Here is a 17555-nt window from a genome sequence, read left to right as displayed (position 1 = left end):
ACCTGGTAGAGAATAGATAGAGTGAGTAGCATTTTCTCCAGAAAAGGTGCCTGTTGTATTCACCCACTGCTCCAGGGCTATGGTGTTAATGCACTTAGACCTAACAGGCAAATAAAAAATAAAATTAAAAAAAGAACAGTATAAAAGCACCCCCAAAAAACCCTAAAACCCCAGAACAATCCTTCTGGTAATAAATAGCTAAATATGTTGATGGTTTCTTCAAATAAATGTTAACATCTGACACGCGGGAAGCCTGGGCCATGGTGTCCCCCCTGTCAGGCAGCCCAGCTGCCCACCAGCAAACCCGAGAGGAGTCAAGGTGTGCCTGCGTTTGCCATCCTGGCTCGCGGCTCTGTTACGAGTGCGTCGTGCTGAGGCAGCCGGGTCGCCCTGCCCTGTGCCGGGGCTGCTCTGCTCCCGTTTGGGAAGGCAGTTGTTAGAATTGATATAACTGCGTGAAGTGCTGAGCATCTGCTGCTCCCGCTTTGAAGGTTGCAGTTGTCTTCACTGCACCATAATTGCGTTTAATTTTGTTCCCTGCTGCTTTGGTATGTGTTGTGTGACCCAAGGCATGTGTCCAGTGACGGGATCAAGCCAACAGAAGAATTATCTGGTTTGCTGCTTGATCTGACCGAATAGCCCAAAATGCCACAGAACTGGCCCACAAATTGGTGGCAGCAGGAGTCTCGGACTTTTCCTACAGTGTGTTTATTAACTGATACATAAATAATAGCAACGTATAGCCCTGGTGAAGTGCAGCACTCAAAGCTTGCATTTGAACTGCTGTCTAAATCGGCACTACCACAGGACAGGCTGACAGGGCTTCTCTCTTGGGATTTCAGCAGTTCGCCATTATCATAAGACAGCCTAGCAAGAGTTCTATTTTAATGAGATAAAAGGGAAAAATAAATACGGTGCATTTCTAGGAACAGCTGACGATGCTACGTAGTCCTTGCATTAAACAAAGAAAAACTTTGTCAGTCTTTGATGTCACCTAGGGTTGAGTAGGAGAAGTCCTTTCTTGTACGCTGTGCCGCACACGCTGTGGAAGCATGGTAAATAAGGACGTAAAGATTGAAACCACGTGCTGATGTCTCTTCCTTACAACTTGATAACAGCTCGCTCTCCAGTACGAACTGAGCAGAGCTGAGGGATGCCTTACAGTTTTGTATCAGCATGAGGCACTTTTCTGTTTTTCAGAGACAGTACATACTTGGAAAGTGGTGTAAGCCTGAAATCTTTCATATGCCAGAGAAGAAGCTGCATTCTGGTCAGGATGAAGGGAAGAGCAGCCTTTTGATTTTGAGTAGATGAAATAATCATATGCAGTCACAAACTGAGCAGGAGAATAGAGAAGACAAAGCAGGTGTTATCGTGTGTTGCACTGTCACCGTCGCTGGTGGAAGCTCCAGGTTTACCTGTATCCACAAATATCAGATTTTTCCCCCATCTTGTAACCAAAGCAGACAGCAGTTCGTTCTGTTAGAGGACTGAATTTGCATTTGTGGAAGAGGCAGTATGAGTAGACTGAGATAAAGAACCTGAGGGTGAACAAGAGCCAGGGCAAGAAAAGGGACAGAAGAGTCCAACAGTGGAAGAGACACGTGTGGATGACGGTGTTATTCTGACCTGGGAGAGAGCTATGAAGTTAATGCAGAGGGTCATTGGGTAGCATATATGATGATAAATGTCATACGACTCTATTGGGAAGCCAGTTGTTCTGATTTCATAGAATCATGGAATGGTTGGGGCTGGAAGGGACCGTGCAGACCATCTCGTTCCAACCCTCCTGCCATAGGCAGGGACACCTTTCACTAGCCCAGGTTGCTTAAAGCCCGGTCCAGCCTGCCCTTTAACACTACCAGGGATGGGTAGAAGTGTGTGAACTGGGTTTTAAATAAAAGTTTATATTGAAAAAGGAGGACAAAGAGCTAAGGTTTATTGAATAACTGCTTATTTAATGAGCATCATTGGTCCTGAGGCTGAGTGATTCAGTGGTTCTGTGGAAGGAATGACTTTAAATTGTGTATCTACAGATTTATTATCGTTTAGTATAACAGAATTATGCTTGCACTTGTATAACCTAAATACACATATATGTATATGCAGATGGAAGTTAAACTAAGGCTATATAGACAACATAATTCCTAATTTTAGTTTTTTTGTAGCTCTGCATAGCAGCCTTAACTTTCTTATAATGCAGCATTTTGGGTATGATGTGGCCCACTGACAGGCACCAACGGCTTATTTGCATCACTGTCAACACTGGTACAGATGTAAATTGACTCCGTGGGGCTGCTCTTCCTTATGTGTCCTAGGTGTATGTACCGAGCTCCTTAAGCTCCCTGGAGTTGTTCTGCTGCACTTCATTTGTCTTGGTTTTCTCTGCTCATTCTCTTCGCCAAGTTTTCATTTCAGCACTGAACTACAAGACTGGCTTATGTTGACTCTTAAAAAATCTTTAGAAAGGTGTCAGGAGAGTAAATGGGAGCATAAGTTTTGCATTTCAAAAGACAGGGAGATAGCAGTCATGGCCCCCTACTCTTGCATTATGTTGAATTTTTTCCTTTTTCCTCTGTCCATTACAGAAGTGCAAGCACTGGCTTGTGTGACTCCAGATCCATTCTCTTTGCTGTTTAATGATTTTTCAATATTCTCAGCCGTGTTTTTCTATGCAGAAATCTGTTTCTTGTGTAAAATGGGTCACATTTTGCGGAGATACATGTAGCAGAATTGCGCAGGCTTAACCTTTGAAGCAACTTTGGCTCTTAAGTGTGTGCACAGGGTGATGTGTGACAAAGCATCCCTGAGAAGATGAGCGCCCTATGTTCTCAGATCTCGGAGCTAGAGTTTATACCAAAAAGAAAAGTAAGCTTGGCTAAAAAAAAGGATGTTTTGTATTTTCAGCTTGTCCGGATGGATTCTTTGGGCTTGACTGCCACCAGGTGTGCAAGTGCCAGAATGCTGCCGGCTGCGACCACGTCCTGGGAACCTGCCGCTGCCTGCCCGGCTGGCTGGGCGAGACCTGCGACCAGCGTACGTACGCGCCATGCTCGCCAGCCCCTCAGCGCTGACTGGGTTGCTGCTGGAAGGGAGGGTCACCTACCAGGGTGCAATATTAGATAGGTCACGTTCCTTTCCAAAGATGCCCAAAAAGGGAAGAATTTTTGGTAGCTGTGTAAATAATCAACTTCATTTTTTTTTTTTAACTGCGGTTGACGCTTGTCAAACATGGGAATCGTCAGATTTTAAATAGCGGAGCTGTCTCCTACCGTATGACGAATCTCTGCTTTTTATTTTTCTGCAACATGGAGATGAAATGTTGTATCTCCATTTCTGGTGTATCTCATCAAATTATCAGTTATAAAGTGGTAGATCACAAATGCACAAAGTAGAAAAATCAGAGCTGGGACTGTTTTGTTGTTTGATCATGACAAATGATTCTTTTAACTAATTCTTAGAAAAGATACTTATTTAAAAAAAAGTCAGTTTCCTAGGTTTTCACAAGTCTGGATTATCCCACAGTCTCTAAGATAATAAGGGGTTTTGTATGTTTGTGTGTATGCTTATATAAAATTGGCTCTTCTGAGAAATTGTTCACTAAAGTTCATGGGAAATTATTTTCTTTAGCTACATGGCATTACATATGGACATCACTGAACCTATTTGCAGAATTTAGCAAATACCTTTTTTTTCTTGAAGATTTTCAGGTTTTAGCCTCTCAGCTTCCTGGTTTCGCTTTAGGGTGATGACAAGGTCGGTACTTCCTTTTGAAAATACGACTGCTGTCTGCAGGGCTGCGTTGCAGAGCTGGGGCCCAAAGCAGCCCAACAAGGAGCCAGCTTTTGTTGTTAGGGAACACTTTCGTAAAACTTCTTTAATCCATAGGTCGCAGATTTCTGCGATTAAAAAAGAGTTTAATTTAGAAAATAGAAATGATACTTTTATTGAAACAATGCTATTCTCTGGATGTACACCCTGTTTGAGGGCTGCGCTTGCTCCTCATAATATTTTTCTCTCGTTTGCTCCCACCACGCAACACAGCCTGTCTGCTGAAAGGGCTTCTCCTGCAAAATCCCCTGCTCTTTTGATTTACAGGAGGGGCAGTGCTGGTGGATCTTGCCACTTTTTAGATATTTCTGCAAACATCGCACCACTGCAGTCCATTTTGCTCCATGGTGGCCCCCCATAGGAACACTTGGCTTTCCGTCTCCCACCACTTGAAGAGGATGATGGTGGAAATACTCCCTGGTGGGTGTAGGTTAATGAGATGACCGTGAAACAAATGCAGAGCCACACAGCCATACCACAGAGCAGAGAAGGTGCTGCTGAACAGGTACGATGTCTACTTGGTCACAGCCCACTTCTACTGTCAAGCTGTGGCATTAGCAGTGTGTCACCTTGGCCCTTCCCCGCTCCTTAGACTGCGTTAGGGATGGGAAGCTTTGTTACATATTTCATTAAATTGAATTAAGAAATGCAGCTCTTTGTCAACGGCCTTCTGTGTCCCCCTCTGCTCACATGAGAAAAAAGCTATTTATTCTCTTGCGCCACGGCAATTAGAGATTTATGCTGGGTTGATTTATTCCTCACTGTGGTGAAGATGCCAAAGCCTCCGAGGTCTCCTTTGCCTGTAAGTAAAAGAGCAAGGCCAGTTAACAGTGCAAAGGGTAACCTGCTTTTCTCTTGGCTAAACGATGAATCTTCGTTTTGATTTGAAGACTGAACATCAGGCATGCTGCTCCAAAGCTGCGCGGAGTAAGGCAACCACGGGTCAGAGACACCGGCTCACAACTCCCCACCCCTGTGGGGTGTTTAATATTCGCCTTGCCGGTTCCTGGGACTCGCCAGCTCTAGCAGCTGGAAAGACAGCACTCGTGTTCAAGTAATCAGATTGCAGGCAGTGTGCTGGAGGATGTTGATGAATAATTTTGACATCATGGGATTTGAATTGATCTTAAGCTGGCCAGGCAGTGCATTTTATACACTGCTATCTAATTATGGGCAATACAGACAGTAGGGCCTTTTGTTGAAGCTGCCAAACACTTTCCAGTACAGGATTGTATTTTTCAATTCCTTGTAAATGAATTCTATTAATCTGGGATGAAATCTGCCAAGCCTCAGCTTAAGGTTGTGTTTGGTGATTTTTTTTTTTTTTTTTTTTTTTTTTTATCCTGGAGAAGGCAAGGGGAGAGTGAGTGTCTGTCTGAGATATTTTAGGTTTCCAAGAAAAAGGTTTAGGAAAGGTGTGTTGCCTATGTTTAAAATAAATGATTCCATTGAGTGTCAGGATGTCTCGGCAATACAGAAGTGAGGACTTGACATTTGACATCTCTTTGTGCCAGAGGTGTAACCTTCCTTTTTATGTACAAACTCATCCCAATTTTGCAGTTTCCAAAAACAGACAAAAAAAATAACTCACCAAAAAAAAATCTCATGCTGTGTAGGGACTGTAGAAGCTGAACCCAATTCAGCATCTGCATTTTGCCCTGGTTCTGTTAGCACTAAAAATGTCCCTTCCTGGAGCTGTTGGAGCTCAACAGGATCTTCACAGAAGCAGTTCCTTGTGGCAAAACAAGACCACATCGGTTTGCAAAATAAAGGAGTATGGAAAGATCTGCTCTGCCAGAGTCTCTGCTCGGGGTGCTGATAACCAGGGGTTTGACATTTTGTGGTGTGTGAGCACTTGACTTTGCAAAATCCCTTTTCTTTTAAAGCTGAAGCTTCTTTTTGGGGAGAAGAATCCACAGGAGCTGCATGAAATCAAAGCTTCTGGGCACCCTTTAGAGTCTTAGTGCCCATCATTTCCCTGTGCCCCCTGACGCTTTTGACGGCTGTTGACTTCCAGTCTGAATGTTTTGTTCTCCAGTTTCACGTGTTTCTTACTCTGGGTTAAAAAAAGAGATTTTAAGGACTGCAAGTCAATAAATCCTCCACTTACAGAGGCAAGGCACAGTGAGGAAAATTTTGAAGCAGGAAGAAGTCTAATAAATTAAACCTTTCTATGGCTTCTTTCCTTCGCACTCATCATAAAGAAAGGAGAAAAGTCCCAGGGATATTTGTACATTCGGTTGTGGGGCTTCGTAAAATAGCTTTAATACATCACTTGTTACCTTATTCTTCAGAAAAGTACTTTATCCTACCAAGAAGCTAAGGAACGTTTGTATGCACCCAGTAGGACAATTAAAATTTTCTTCTCCAGAAATTTCTGCTTTCTTACCAGAATTTTCACTGGAAAACTCTTCTGTATTCTCGGTAAGAGTAACAAGATCTTTGCATGCAGCCTCCAAAAAACCTCACACGAACCACCAGTAACCAGTCAGGGGACCTGGTTATGAGCTGGTTTTTCCTTTGGCTTGGTTGTGATACAGTTCTGCTCTGTATTGTGGAAATATTTAGTTCTTCTCCCAAAACTGAGCCAGAGCTCTGTAGGATGGGCTGAACCTTTAACTTGGCAACCAAGCCTCATTTGCAGAACAAACTTTTAACTGTGATGGGACCCAGCTCCTGCACTTTCTTGTGGTTTCAGTGTGGATGGGGTCCAAGCGATGACAAATATGAACAGTGTTGAAAAGTCCTGGGAGAAATGGTGTCTGTGAGAACCGTGCCGGGAAGCTGGAAGTCCTCAGATGGGAAGAAAAGAGCTGAGAATGGGTCAGATAATGTCAACCAAGTTCACCCCTGAGGTCAAGATGGTTTTGCTCCTCCCTTCGGTCCCCAGGCACATGTCCTCCTGCAGCACTGCAGTTTGTTCTGCACACTGGCACCCTCAACAGCATAGAGGGTTTTGGTGAAAAATCACTGTTTGCATCTGATCCTGGGAGGTGTCGCATCCAGTGAGTGTAGGATGCTCTTCTGGATCAGGGATCAGAGCCTTTTTTGCATCTCCAATGTGTGCCAGCAGCGCTGCGGGGAGGAGAGGCTCTTGACAGATTCGTACAGCTGAAGGGGAGAGCCTCTGCGAGTCAGGCACAAAAACCGTGCAAGGAGGCTATCCACTGCATCGATTCATTTTGTCTTCTGTGAGTAATACCTAAAAGAAACGGGGTAGCAGTACTGTCTGTGTTCCACCATTTAAAGCTATTCAAATCTTCAGTGCAATGGTGACTACAGGAATTTTATCACTGCTGTTTTTCATAGGCAGCGGCACAGAAAACAGAGCTGCAGCAAGTGTACATTTGTGAGATGGCTGCGTTAAGTTTTCACATGGGAGCCAGCTGCTTAACTGAATGAGTTGGAAATATCACCCCTCTCTGACCAAAGAATGAGACTCTTGGTGAGAGAAGGCATCCAGCTGTGAAAAATGAACACTGAAAACAATGAAGTTGTCAGTTCTCTTACCAGGATGCAAATAAATACCCGGGCTGTCAGGCTGGCGGTTCTGCTGGACCATTAGTTTAGCACAAAGACATTCCGCAGGGCAGGGGATGACAGCTGATCCATCACCCGGGCGATCCTGCCCGGCGATAAAAACCACTCCAGAACATGCTATGATACCTGTTTTTAAGCCACGTCATTTAGTGTCAGGCATGGTTAATGTATGGACTCAGGCGCCCTTCTGATGTGAAAAGTGTCTCGTCTGAAACCAATTTCCAGCTGGTTTCTCTGGCATTGGGTTGCGTCTCAGGTTTGCTCTGTGCAATGGCTCCTTTGATGCTTGCTGATGGGGTTTTATGGACTTTTCTCGTTGCAGCCTGCCATGGGGACAGCTATGGGCCAGGCTGCAGTCACGCTTGTCGCTGTCACAACGGAGCGCTCTGTCATCACGTAACTGGGACGTGCCTTTGTAGCCCGGGCTGGAAAGGAGCCACCTGCCAAGAAGGTACAGTCAGAAATTCAAACCCCTGACCAGGGGTTATAGGAGGGAAAAATTAAACTTCTGCTCAGGGGGACTTCGTTGGTGTGTTAATTATCAGCTCATTGCCCTGTGTTGTCATTGGTTTTATATCCACACAGTGACGCAGATCAGTCCATTAAATAAATCCATGACACCATGTTGTAGGGGCCGAGTGTAGGAGCTTGGTGTACATAGGACAGCAGGGGTTGAAACAGTCATAAACTGGAAAGAGGGCTGATTAAGGGAGAAAAGGTCCATAAAACTCCCATTTATGACACTGAAGTGAAACTGTTTCTTTTCTGTGGCCTGCTTTACCATCCCATGCGCCCAACTGATCCTTGTCGTTACCATATGCTGTTCTAGACGTAGGCTAAATCCAGAACATGTGAAAGGCATTGGGACTTCCAGCCTTGGCAATTAGACCAGTGCGTGTGACTCAAACACAAGCCCAACTCCAAGGAGCCTTAAGAAAAGACCCTGGCAAAGAAAGGCTGCGCTAAGGCTTATGTTACACATCCCAGTCCCCTGCAGCCAAGCCACTAGAAAAAGTCTGCCCATCCCTGTTGCAGAAGGCTCTTTTTTCTGTGCGTGCTTTGCAAGGTACCTGGCTCTGTAAGCAGTGCCACGGAGCTGGGGATGCTGCTGCGGATGCTCCTGCCTGAGCTGGGGCTTGGAGTCAGCATCTCCACGCAAGCAGCTCTTCAGTGTACCGAGAGGATGGTTAGGGAAAGGCAATGAAAGCTGGCAGGGGTAGAGGAGCATATAAACGAAGGGGGGTCCCCCTTTAAAACAGAGTATGAAGAGCTTTTTCCATGAAGGAATAAAAAGTTGAGAAAGCACGAAAACGTTCTTCATGATGACGTGTACAACACAATGTATAGTTTTCTGGTTTGCACGAAGGCCTCAAATACAAAGCAAAAGTTAAAAAAAGGAGTTGTCAAATACAGAGACATTGTCAATCATACCCTTTAGTGGTACGGTTGGGGATATTTTTCTCCTTGGAAGTAAGGAGGTAGAATAACTGTGTGAGGCTGGGTAAGCCATCCTCTGGTGACTGAGGTTTTGCAGAGTGCCAACTTTCTCCTGTTAGCATCTTAAAAAGGTGCCACTCTGGCACATGACAGGTGTGTGTGTTTTTTTATGCCAAAAAATGAACTTCTATCCATAGGATCAGGTTGTGATGGAAATTAATAAACTCGCTCAGTTAAAATTAGGTAAACTGTAAAATGTCATCAGCCAGCTGTGGGTATCAGGATCAATTAGAAAAGGAGTTGGGATTTGAAGAGGACTGTACAAAGAAATGCTGAAAATGGAGAAATCAGTAACTCCACTCCTCAGTGTTGAGAAAGCTGGTGGGAACCAAGGGATCTTTTTCATGGGTTCAAACAGAAAATCTTGAGGTCATTTGGTGCGTCACAGCGAATTTGCTTTGTCGCCTACTTTGTTCCCAGAGGAGTTTTACAGTGGCCTGTGTAATTTCTTACCAGTCATGGCCCTGTTTTTACTCGGCTGTGCCTCCCACAGCACCTCCACGATCACCCAGGCGAGAGGAGATGTGAGCCTGGAAAGGTGGTGTTTCACCTGTGTCCTCCTCCTGCTCTCTTAACAGAAGGCTTTTCTCCTACCTCCTCCTTGCAGCCTGTCCTCCCGGATGGTACGGGGCAAACTGCCTACAGCGCTGCGTCTGCCACGGCCAGACGACCTGCGACCGGGTGACGGGCAAGTGCCGGTGTCCCCAGGGCTGGACAGGGACAGCGTGTGAGCTGGGTGAGTCTCGGCATGGCTTCCATCCCTTCGGCGCCGCGATTCAGTCACTCTGCAAGGAAATTCGGTTCTGGTGAGGTCTGGTTTGAGACAGCCCAGGAAAAAGAGAGAGGAGGGGCAGAGGGCTGGAGAGCACCAGGTGTGGAGAGGTTGAAAAAGTTGGGGTTTTTTGGTCAGAGATGAGAAGACTGAGGGGAGGTGTGGTATTGGCTCTTGAACGTACCCTGGTTCTAGAAACTTGCTGGACAGAGGAGAGAAGCAAGCTATTCTCTGCCCCTTGGGGACAGGGAAGATAAGTAATGACCTCAATTTCAGGAGAAAAAAATAATAAAAGAAATCCTCCAAGAGGAGAACGATGTATTTCTAGAGAATTTTGTCAAGGGAAGTTTCAAAATCTCCTTCACTGAAGATTTTTAGGGCTAGCTTAGGTGGCTCACCGTATTTCAGAGGCAGGAGTGTGATCTCCCTGGAGCCCCTCCAGCCTGGCCCCCCATCAGTCTGCCCCATCTCATTTCAGAGTGTGGGGACGGGCGATACGGCGAGGGCTGTGAGCAGAACTGTAGCTGCCACCATGGGGTTTGTGACCAGCACTCGGGGAAGTGCATCTGCCGCGCCGGCTGGACTGGGGACAGCTGTGATGTTGATAAGGGCAGTTCCTTCTAGGCATGCTTTATTTTAACACTTTCATCTGCAATCAGACATTTTTTCCTCTTCAGTATGAAGTCCATTTCTAGCTTGTATCTTAATTTTTCCGTATTCTGTAGGACAATAAGAAATAATGTCAGTATGAGCACTCGCCATGTGTCTCAGGAGCCCCTCAGGCAGGTCTCTGCCCAACCACAAACACATGCCCTTGTCCAAATCACTTTATCTCCTCCTACTTCTGTTCCCTGCCTGCTAACAAAATGAAGGTATTTCTATACTGTACGGGTAGAAGAACTGACAAAAGTGAGTTGTAAGGAGAGTCTGCCAAATCAGCCACATGCTGCTGCGTCTCTGTGGGTCATCGAGGGGAGCTGAGCAAAATGGCCTGTGGTGGTTCAGATTGTACCTGCCTTGCACGTGGTCCAGACTGCCCAAATTTCACGCAGCTGTCTGGCATGTTTAGAGCCGTGTAAATCCCCGAAATAAAAATCTCCTAATCAGTAGGTATCAGATGACTTGAAATGTGCTTTCAGCTCGGCTGCTGAGGTGCTGTGATTTTTGCAAGCCAGAAGCTTTTTTCTGATGTCTCCTGTGGTGCTGAGAGCTCACAAAGCCTTGGCCACTAGTGTGACCTGTAAAGCCTTCGCCGTGCCCACCTTCCTTTTCTTCAGGCCTCACTTTCTCTTTGATCATTTTGCAGAGACCTGTCGGGTGGAAAGCAGTACATGGGCACAGTGTCTTTTCACTGTTCAAATAACTGTCCCTCTGTCTGTGTCTAATTGTGTAACGGTGAATGGCATCGCCATCTCTATAGGTGCCACCGGGGTTTGTACCCTAGACTACAACTAAGCCTTTGCAAACTTTCATGTGCAGACTCATTAGCAGCCAATGCTAAATGCTTTTGATATTTTTAATATATCCTCCTCCAGTGATATCTTCTGGGTATGCAGTCTTCTAAATATCCATCGCCATGTGGGGCTGTTCAGCCCGGAGAAGAGAAGGCTGGGGGGAGACCTTACAGCAGCCTGCCAGTACCTGGAGGGACCTATAGGAAAGATGGGGAAAATATTTTCGGCAGGGCTTGTTGCGATGGGACAAGGAGTAATGGCTTTAAACTAAGGGAGGGTAGATATAGACTAGATATGAGGAAGAAATTTTTTACCCTGAGGGTGCTGAAACACTGGAACAGATTGCCCAGAGAGGTGGTCAATGCCCCATCCCTGGAAACATTCGAGGCCAGGCTGGACGGGGCTCTGAGCAACCTGGTCTAGTTGAACATGTCCCTGCTCACTGCGGGGGGGTTGGTCTACATGACCTCTAAGGTCCCTTCCAACCCAAAGCATTCTCTGATTCTGTGTGCAAGAAGAATGATATTGGCTCCTTTGCCAATGGTGGATGCTTTCAGTGCAGCAGGAAGACCTGTTGCTCTCCTGCTTCTCCTCGCAGCCTGTCCCCTGGGACTTTTTGGCAAGCGATGTGAGGAGCAATGTGACTGCGTACACAGCTTGTCCTGCCACCACCAGACTGGAGCATGTCGCTGTGAAAAGGGATGGCGAGGGAGGCACTGTGACAAACGTGAGTGTCTGCTGAGTGTTTATGGTGGAAAGTTCAGGCTAGTGCATATGTTCCTCATGGATCCAGAGCCGGTGACTGGATCCTTTCACTCCCACATTGCGCAGCGGGGTCAGTCTGGAGGTGTTCACGGGGATGGGTGCAGCAGATCCCTTGGAGGGGAGTAGCTTTGCCCTGTGCTGTCTGCCCCGTGCCCTAACGAGGATCAGTTGCACCGTTGCAGCTTGCTTGCCCGGCCGCTATGGTGCGGGCTGTGCCCGGCGCTGCCAGTGTCCCGCCGGTACCCCCTGCCATCACCTGACGGGAGAGTGCAGCTGTCCTCCAGGATTCACTGGCTACGGCTGCGAGAAAAGTAAGTTTGTCATAAGAATGCAAATACTTTCCTTGTAAACTAATGAAGAAACCAATTTCTTAAATCAAAACCTGATGATACAATGCCCGAAGAGGGAGGAGACACCAACCTCACAGCAGTGGAGATGGACAAGGGCTGCTTGTCACTCACCCAGACGGTTTGGCCGGCTCTGTCCCCTGCATCTGGTGCGGTTTGGGCTGGCGAGGTTTGCCCTCTCCAGGTTCGCAGCTCTCAGGCTGGTGGGGAGAAGCCGGGGACCGAGCTGGATCCAAACAGGCCGAGGAGGTGCTGGCAGAGCCCACCCATGGCCATCGCTGTGCCACGCTAAAGCAGCAGCAGCTCTGCTTTCTGTTGGCCTTGTCCCTGCAAGACACTGTCCCTTCCCGCTGTCAGAGCTCCTGGAAAGGTCACGATCTGGTTTTTCTTCAGTGTTCAGTTTGGCCGTCTGGAGCTGTCTTTGAAAGAGGGCTCGTTCTGTGATTTTAACGTTGTTCTTCCTTACAATGTTTTGCATGAGAACCGCTTTAGCAAAAAGAACAACAACAAAAAAGAATTAAAGATGTTGGTGTCCCGTATTCCTCCACTAAAGGATTCTAAATCCTGAATCACAACCAGGGCACCTTAATTGAAGCGAGAGGTAGGAATTAGACGTCAAAGTCCAAAGCCTGTAGGCAATGTGGATGCAACAGCCAAGAATGAAACCTGGGAATGATGTTGGTGGTACGGCAGCTTTGCAAGTTGAAAGTCCCTGCAAAAGGTAGAATGTCTTTATCCACACACCTGGTCCCTTGTGAATTATACTGTTATTTTAGACAATTTTACCTGACATTTCCCTATGATTTTTTCTAGTGACAAGAAAATTGTATCTGGCCCCTGACAGTTGGGCACAAATTGACTGAACAAAACAAAATCAAGCAGTGAAGTAACCCCCAAGTAAATGTAATAAATCCAAAGTCCCAGAGGAGAATGTCGTTCTGTAGGCAGGGGTTTTATTTAATAAATTTGAGCTGGCTCTTTGTTTGAGTGCTATATTTACCAAGACAAATTTAATTTATTCGTTTACATTTCCTCTTCCCTAAGCTTGTCCACCGGGCACGTATGGTAAAAACTGTAACCGGGTGTGTCAGTGCTCTGCCGAGAATGAGGAATGTCACCCAGTGACTGGCGACTGCGCGTGCCGCCCGGGCTACTACGGGGCCCGCTGCAGCCTCCGTGAGTATCATTGCTGGGCTGCCCGTTTTCTGAGCGAGGACCCAGTTATGCAGAAGCTGGGTCTTTGACTTGATCTGTATCAGTACTTTCAGTGTTGACTGAGATAAAGTAAGCATAGGTTGGGTTAACTTATAATAATAAAAATACCTGTATTATTGCAGGGGATTAATTTTTTAAAATTTTTTTTTAAATAAATTTAAAAAATAACTCAGACCCATTTACTAGCTGAATTCTTTCCAATTTCATGCCACACTGAAGAATGACAACACCTCTCATCTTCAGCCACACCTGGATATTGTGTAGCTCTTTCATTTCCAAATACCTAGGCCAAACTAGTTCCTGAAATATCTGCGTGCTTCAGTAAGGACAAATGCTTATTAGAAAATAACAAGCTGCAAATCGCAATAAATGGAAGTGAATCACAAAGTCAGTGAAGTTATAGGACCTGCTGAGGAGCAATCAAATTAAACAAATTGTTATTCGGGATTGAAAAATGGTGACTAGTGTAGAGGACAAAATGCCAATTGGCCAAAGTCTCCATAAAAAGTATTCCCAGATCCACATGCCTCATGCCGGTATTTTAGGACATCTGTGAAGTTCCTGGTGGAATGTGGCAACAGATAAGAAACATACACGAAAGTTTCCAAAAAAGGAGACAGCTAATTACCTTTTTATTTACAACTTTAATTTTGTTTTTACTCCTTGGCTTGTAATAGCCTGATTTTTAAAAACAAACAAACAAAAAAAGCTGTCGTCTTTCAAGCTCAGCCTTCCAGTCTTTGGCAAATGCTGATTTTCCTTTCCTAGGAAACCGGCGTGGCTCCGTTCAGTTTGCTTGCTTTTTTTGGTGACAATTTGGATACAAACCCGGCTGCAATACGTGCAGCACTAGTAGGGGTTAAACCTCTGCTTTATTCCACGAGTAGAAGTAGGAATGAGGCTCATTTTAGAGATGGGCGTTTGTATTACTGTCACGTCATCACAAGTTATTCTTTCAAATAAAAATGTAAATGTAAGGATGGATTCTGTCCTCCTTTGTACCTCAGTTCTCAGTGTAAATGGGATCGAAATCCAGCTTTCAACGTCTAGGCTAGAGCCATCTGGATCCATTATACATTAGATTATAATAAATATTATAGTAAAGCGGTAGGGGAGATCAACTATTTAACAGTATCATTTTAAAAGACTTAATCGTGGCTAGCCTATTACTTTTAAGTAGCAATCTTTTGGTAGTCATTACCTGTGTGTGTAGTACTAAATCTCTGTAGATTATAGTAAATGTCCTCGAGCTTGCTTAGATCCTTAGGCTTTTAGTTCAGAATTTTAAAATTTAAAGCATTAATAATTACACTGAAGTTCTGATACAAAAGAAATTACTTACAAAATGAAAAGTGTTTCATTGCACGCAGAGGGGATTTTGCCATGGGCTCCTGTGTAGCTAGGATTAAACCCATAGCGAATGAGACATGAGTCTTCATGGTGCTGTTTTCTTTTGGATACCAAAAATACACAGTATCTCGCACTGCAAATTCTCGCTTAATAAATATAGTTTTGTTAGACGTTTACTGGAGAGATAATGGAACGGTAGAGCTTCACAGAGAGAGGAAATTTATCTTGCATCTACGTAGGTTTTTTTTTTCTTTTTTCAATTCTTTCCCATGCTACTCTGACAAATGCATAGGCAGACACAAAAATGGAAAGAAAAACAGTTTGAGTGGAAGTTATTTTTAGGTTCAGGTCAGTGGAGTGAGAGATCATGGACCTGATTCTGAAGTGACTGTCTGATAACCAAGGATAACTAGCGTGACTTTGGTGGGAATACTCCGTGTTCCCACTGCAGAGAGAACTGGGGCTGCTCCAGGATGAAGAAGCTTTCGATATAATATTAAAAACAGCATAGGGAGCCGCTTCCAAAGACGTGAAATGGGCTTCAGTCCAGTCAACATGTGGTTGGATGCTGCTGGAAATGATTCCTGGCAACAACTGCTGTATTTATAGTACTGTGAAAAAAGGTTCAAGAAAGTATCTATAAAAGGTGTAGTTGGCTGGGAATTCAAATTTCCAGGAGCCAAGAGCAACGAGGCTTTCATGTTCTCAAATTTTGGAGTGAAGAGCTGAAACAGTGTCTTGGCAGGATCCAGAGGAAGCAGACAAACTAGCAATGAGGTTCCCATCAGTTGCCCACAACTGGGTGCACAGGCAGCTCTACTTGAGTGAAGACATGAATAAAAAGCAGTAAGCGGTGTTGTAATGGATAAAAACCCCCATGCTGCATCTCTCTAACATCTGCTGGGCTGGGTGAACCCTGGAACAGAAAGACCTCACCAGCTTCACCTTCAAGCTGTAGGTAACAGGACGCTTCAGAAGCAATTTTTTGGACAATATGTAATTAATAACGTTGGTAAGAAAAGCCCTAGTGTATGCAGTTGGTATGAAAAGATTTAGGAGCTCTTGGTCATGGTAAACCCACCCAAACCAGAAATTAAATATCAGGAAAGGAGTTAGAAATCTGGCTGCTGCTCAGCCATTCTCAGAAAAACATAAGTCAGATGCACAGGAAACTGTTAAATTAGAAAATGTCTTTATGAGATAACTGGTGGCTAGAGGCTAATGCTCGTTATAAGGGCAGAGCCAGCTTAAATGGCAGGGCACTGTTTAGATTGCCCTGGCTATCTGCATAGTTCTTCTGCAAAGCAGTAACAGATGAGGTGGCCTTGTTAATAATCCCATGAACATCGCAGGTGATATGATTGCCCTGCATGAGCTGCTCCCTGTTGAAGCAAAATAAGTAAAACTTTGCGAAGGTAAATAAATTGGTAAAAGTGGAATTACTGCATCCCTTTCAGTAATGGAGCAGGTCTTGCTAGTCTTGAGCTGAGGAGCAACTCTGAAAGCTTAGCCAGGGAGAAGTAACATGTTTGGGAGTGTGGGAAAAAGAACTAAAGAAGAGAAGAGCCAAATGATGACTGAAAGGAAAAGGAGGAGGAGAAGAGAAACTCACTTGGAGTCCAATTAAATCATTGACTCTGGGTGTGTCCTCAATTTGATGTCTTGGTGGAAGCGAAATAGATGTTGCAGGGCTCACTCCCTGATGCCAGGGTTTGCACAAGGAACAGATTTTCTGTACTGACAGATGGAAGCACTGGTGACGAAGTATTCATTGAGAAGAAGCCATGGTTGAGAAGGGCTGGGGAGAGTATTGCATGTTGTAAAAGTGTGTATCTGTTTAGTCTTGATGATCTGCTATCCTGATTTGAGCAGAAGCCAATTTTCAGTTTTATTTTAAAAGGCATCCCTTTAAAGCTTTACCGTAAGTTCTCTCTCTCTATTGAATAGTTCAAGAAATCCAGAGATTTCTCCAGCCACTCAGATCATGCTTTCATGCCTTCAGTAAAGAGAGAAAATATATAAAGTTATTTATGCACAGATTGTGAGAGATCTGTTGCTTGGAGACATGTGCAAATATATATTCAACCACATTTCCGAAGTAGCCATAGGCTTTCCTTTTGCCAGAGGAAGAGAAGGATGGAAGGAGCAAAGAAATGATGTGTAGAGACAGTACCACTAGTGTAGTTGTTGAATGATGATCATATTGCTCTAAAAGCACCAGCTTCTCCCCCTTCTAGTACACTGGAAAATTGGGAGAATAACCTGCATCTCCAGAGTTCAGTGGTGGCACAGTGGAGGCAACCCTGACAGACAGAGGCATGTGCCTAGCAGCTCTGCCCAGCTCTCTTCCTCAGTTCCACCTTCCAGCACTCTAAAGAGTACCCTGAAGACATGAGCTAAGCTATAGCTATCTTCTGAGAAGGTGTCTCCCGAATTTTTGTGGTATTATCATGTCTTCCATCCACAGCCCACTAGATGTGCCAGAGCAATGCCAGCTCCAGCTTGGAGAGAAAGAGTAGGTTATAGAGGAAACAAACTTTCTTCAACTTAAACTTTTTTAAAAGACGAGGCCTGCCCTAGTACCCATAACTGGTCAGCTAAAATAACTGCTAAAAGAGGCAGAGATGGCTCACAGCTTCTCACCATCTCAGGCAAACCAGGCTGTTGCTGCCCAAAGGAAGAGGGACCAGGGCCTCATCTCTCCATCTCTGCCATAGGAGGGAAAGGGGGAACGGGTTGGTTTGGAACAGAAATCCAAGAGGACAATCTCTGAGGAACTGGGCT

The 17555-nt window shown here is 45.1% G+C and overlaps 1 protein-coding gene across 7 annotated transcripts in view; it reads left to right on the top strand.

Moving 5' to 3' along the window:
• The window catches only part of LOC104334451 (uncharacterized), a 209001-nt gene that overhangs the window by 177240 nt on the left and 14206 nt on the right, over positions 1 to 17555 (top strand). For 5 of the 7 annotated variants that reach the window (XR_012763680.1, XM_075418363.1, XM_075418368.1 and 2 more), the window contains 6 exons: positions 2908 to 3036; positions 7694 to 7822; positions 9476 to 9604; positions 11693 to 11821; positions 12042 to 12170; positions 13251 to 13382. Coding sequence is in view for 6 of the 7 variants with exons in the window: in XM_075418363.1 (XP_075274478.1) it covers positions 2908 to 3036; positions 7694 to 7822; positions 9476 to 9604; positions 11693 to 11821; positions 12042 to 12170; positions 13251 to 13382 (777 nt within the window). In the remaining variant the exon portion in view is untranslated. The remainder of the gene's footprint in view (positions 1 to 2907; positions 3037 to 7693; positions 7823 to 9475; positions 9605 to 11692; positions 11822 to 12041; positions 12171 to 13250; positions 13383 to 17555) is intronic. The other 2 variants (XM_075418364.1, XM_075418365.1) reach the window with 2 other exon arrangements.

Source organism: Opisthocomus hoazin, chromosome 4 (genome assembly GCF_030867145.1).
Source record: "Opisthocomus hoazin isolate bOpiHoa1 chromosome 4, bOpiHoa1.hap1, whole genome shotgun sequence".
NCBI classification, from domain to species: Eukaryota; Metazoa; Chordata; class Aves; order Opisthocomiformes; family Opisthocomidae; genus Opisthocomus; species Opisthocomus hoazin.
This window is presented reverse-complemented; position numbering and strand designations above follow the sequence as displayed.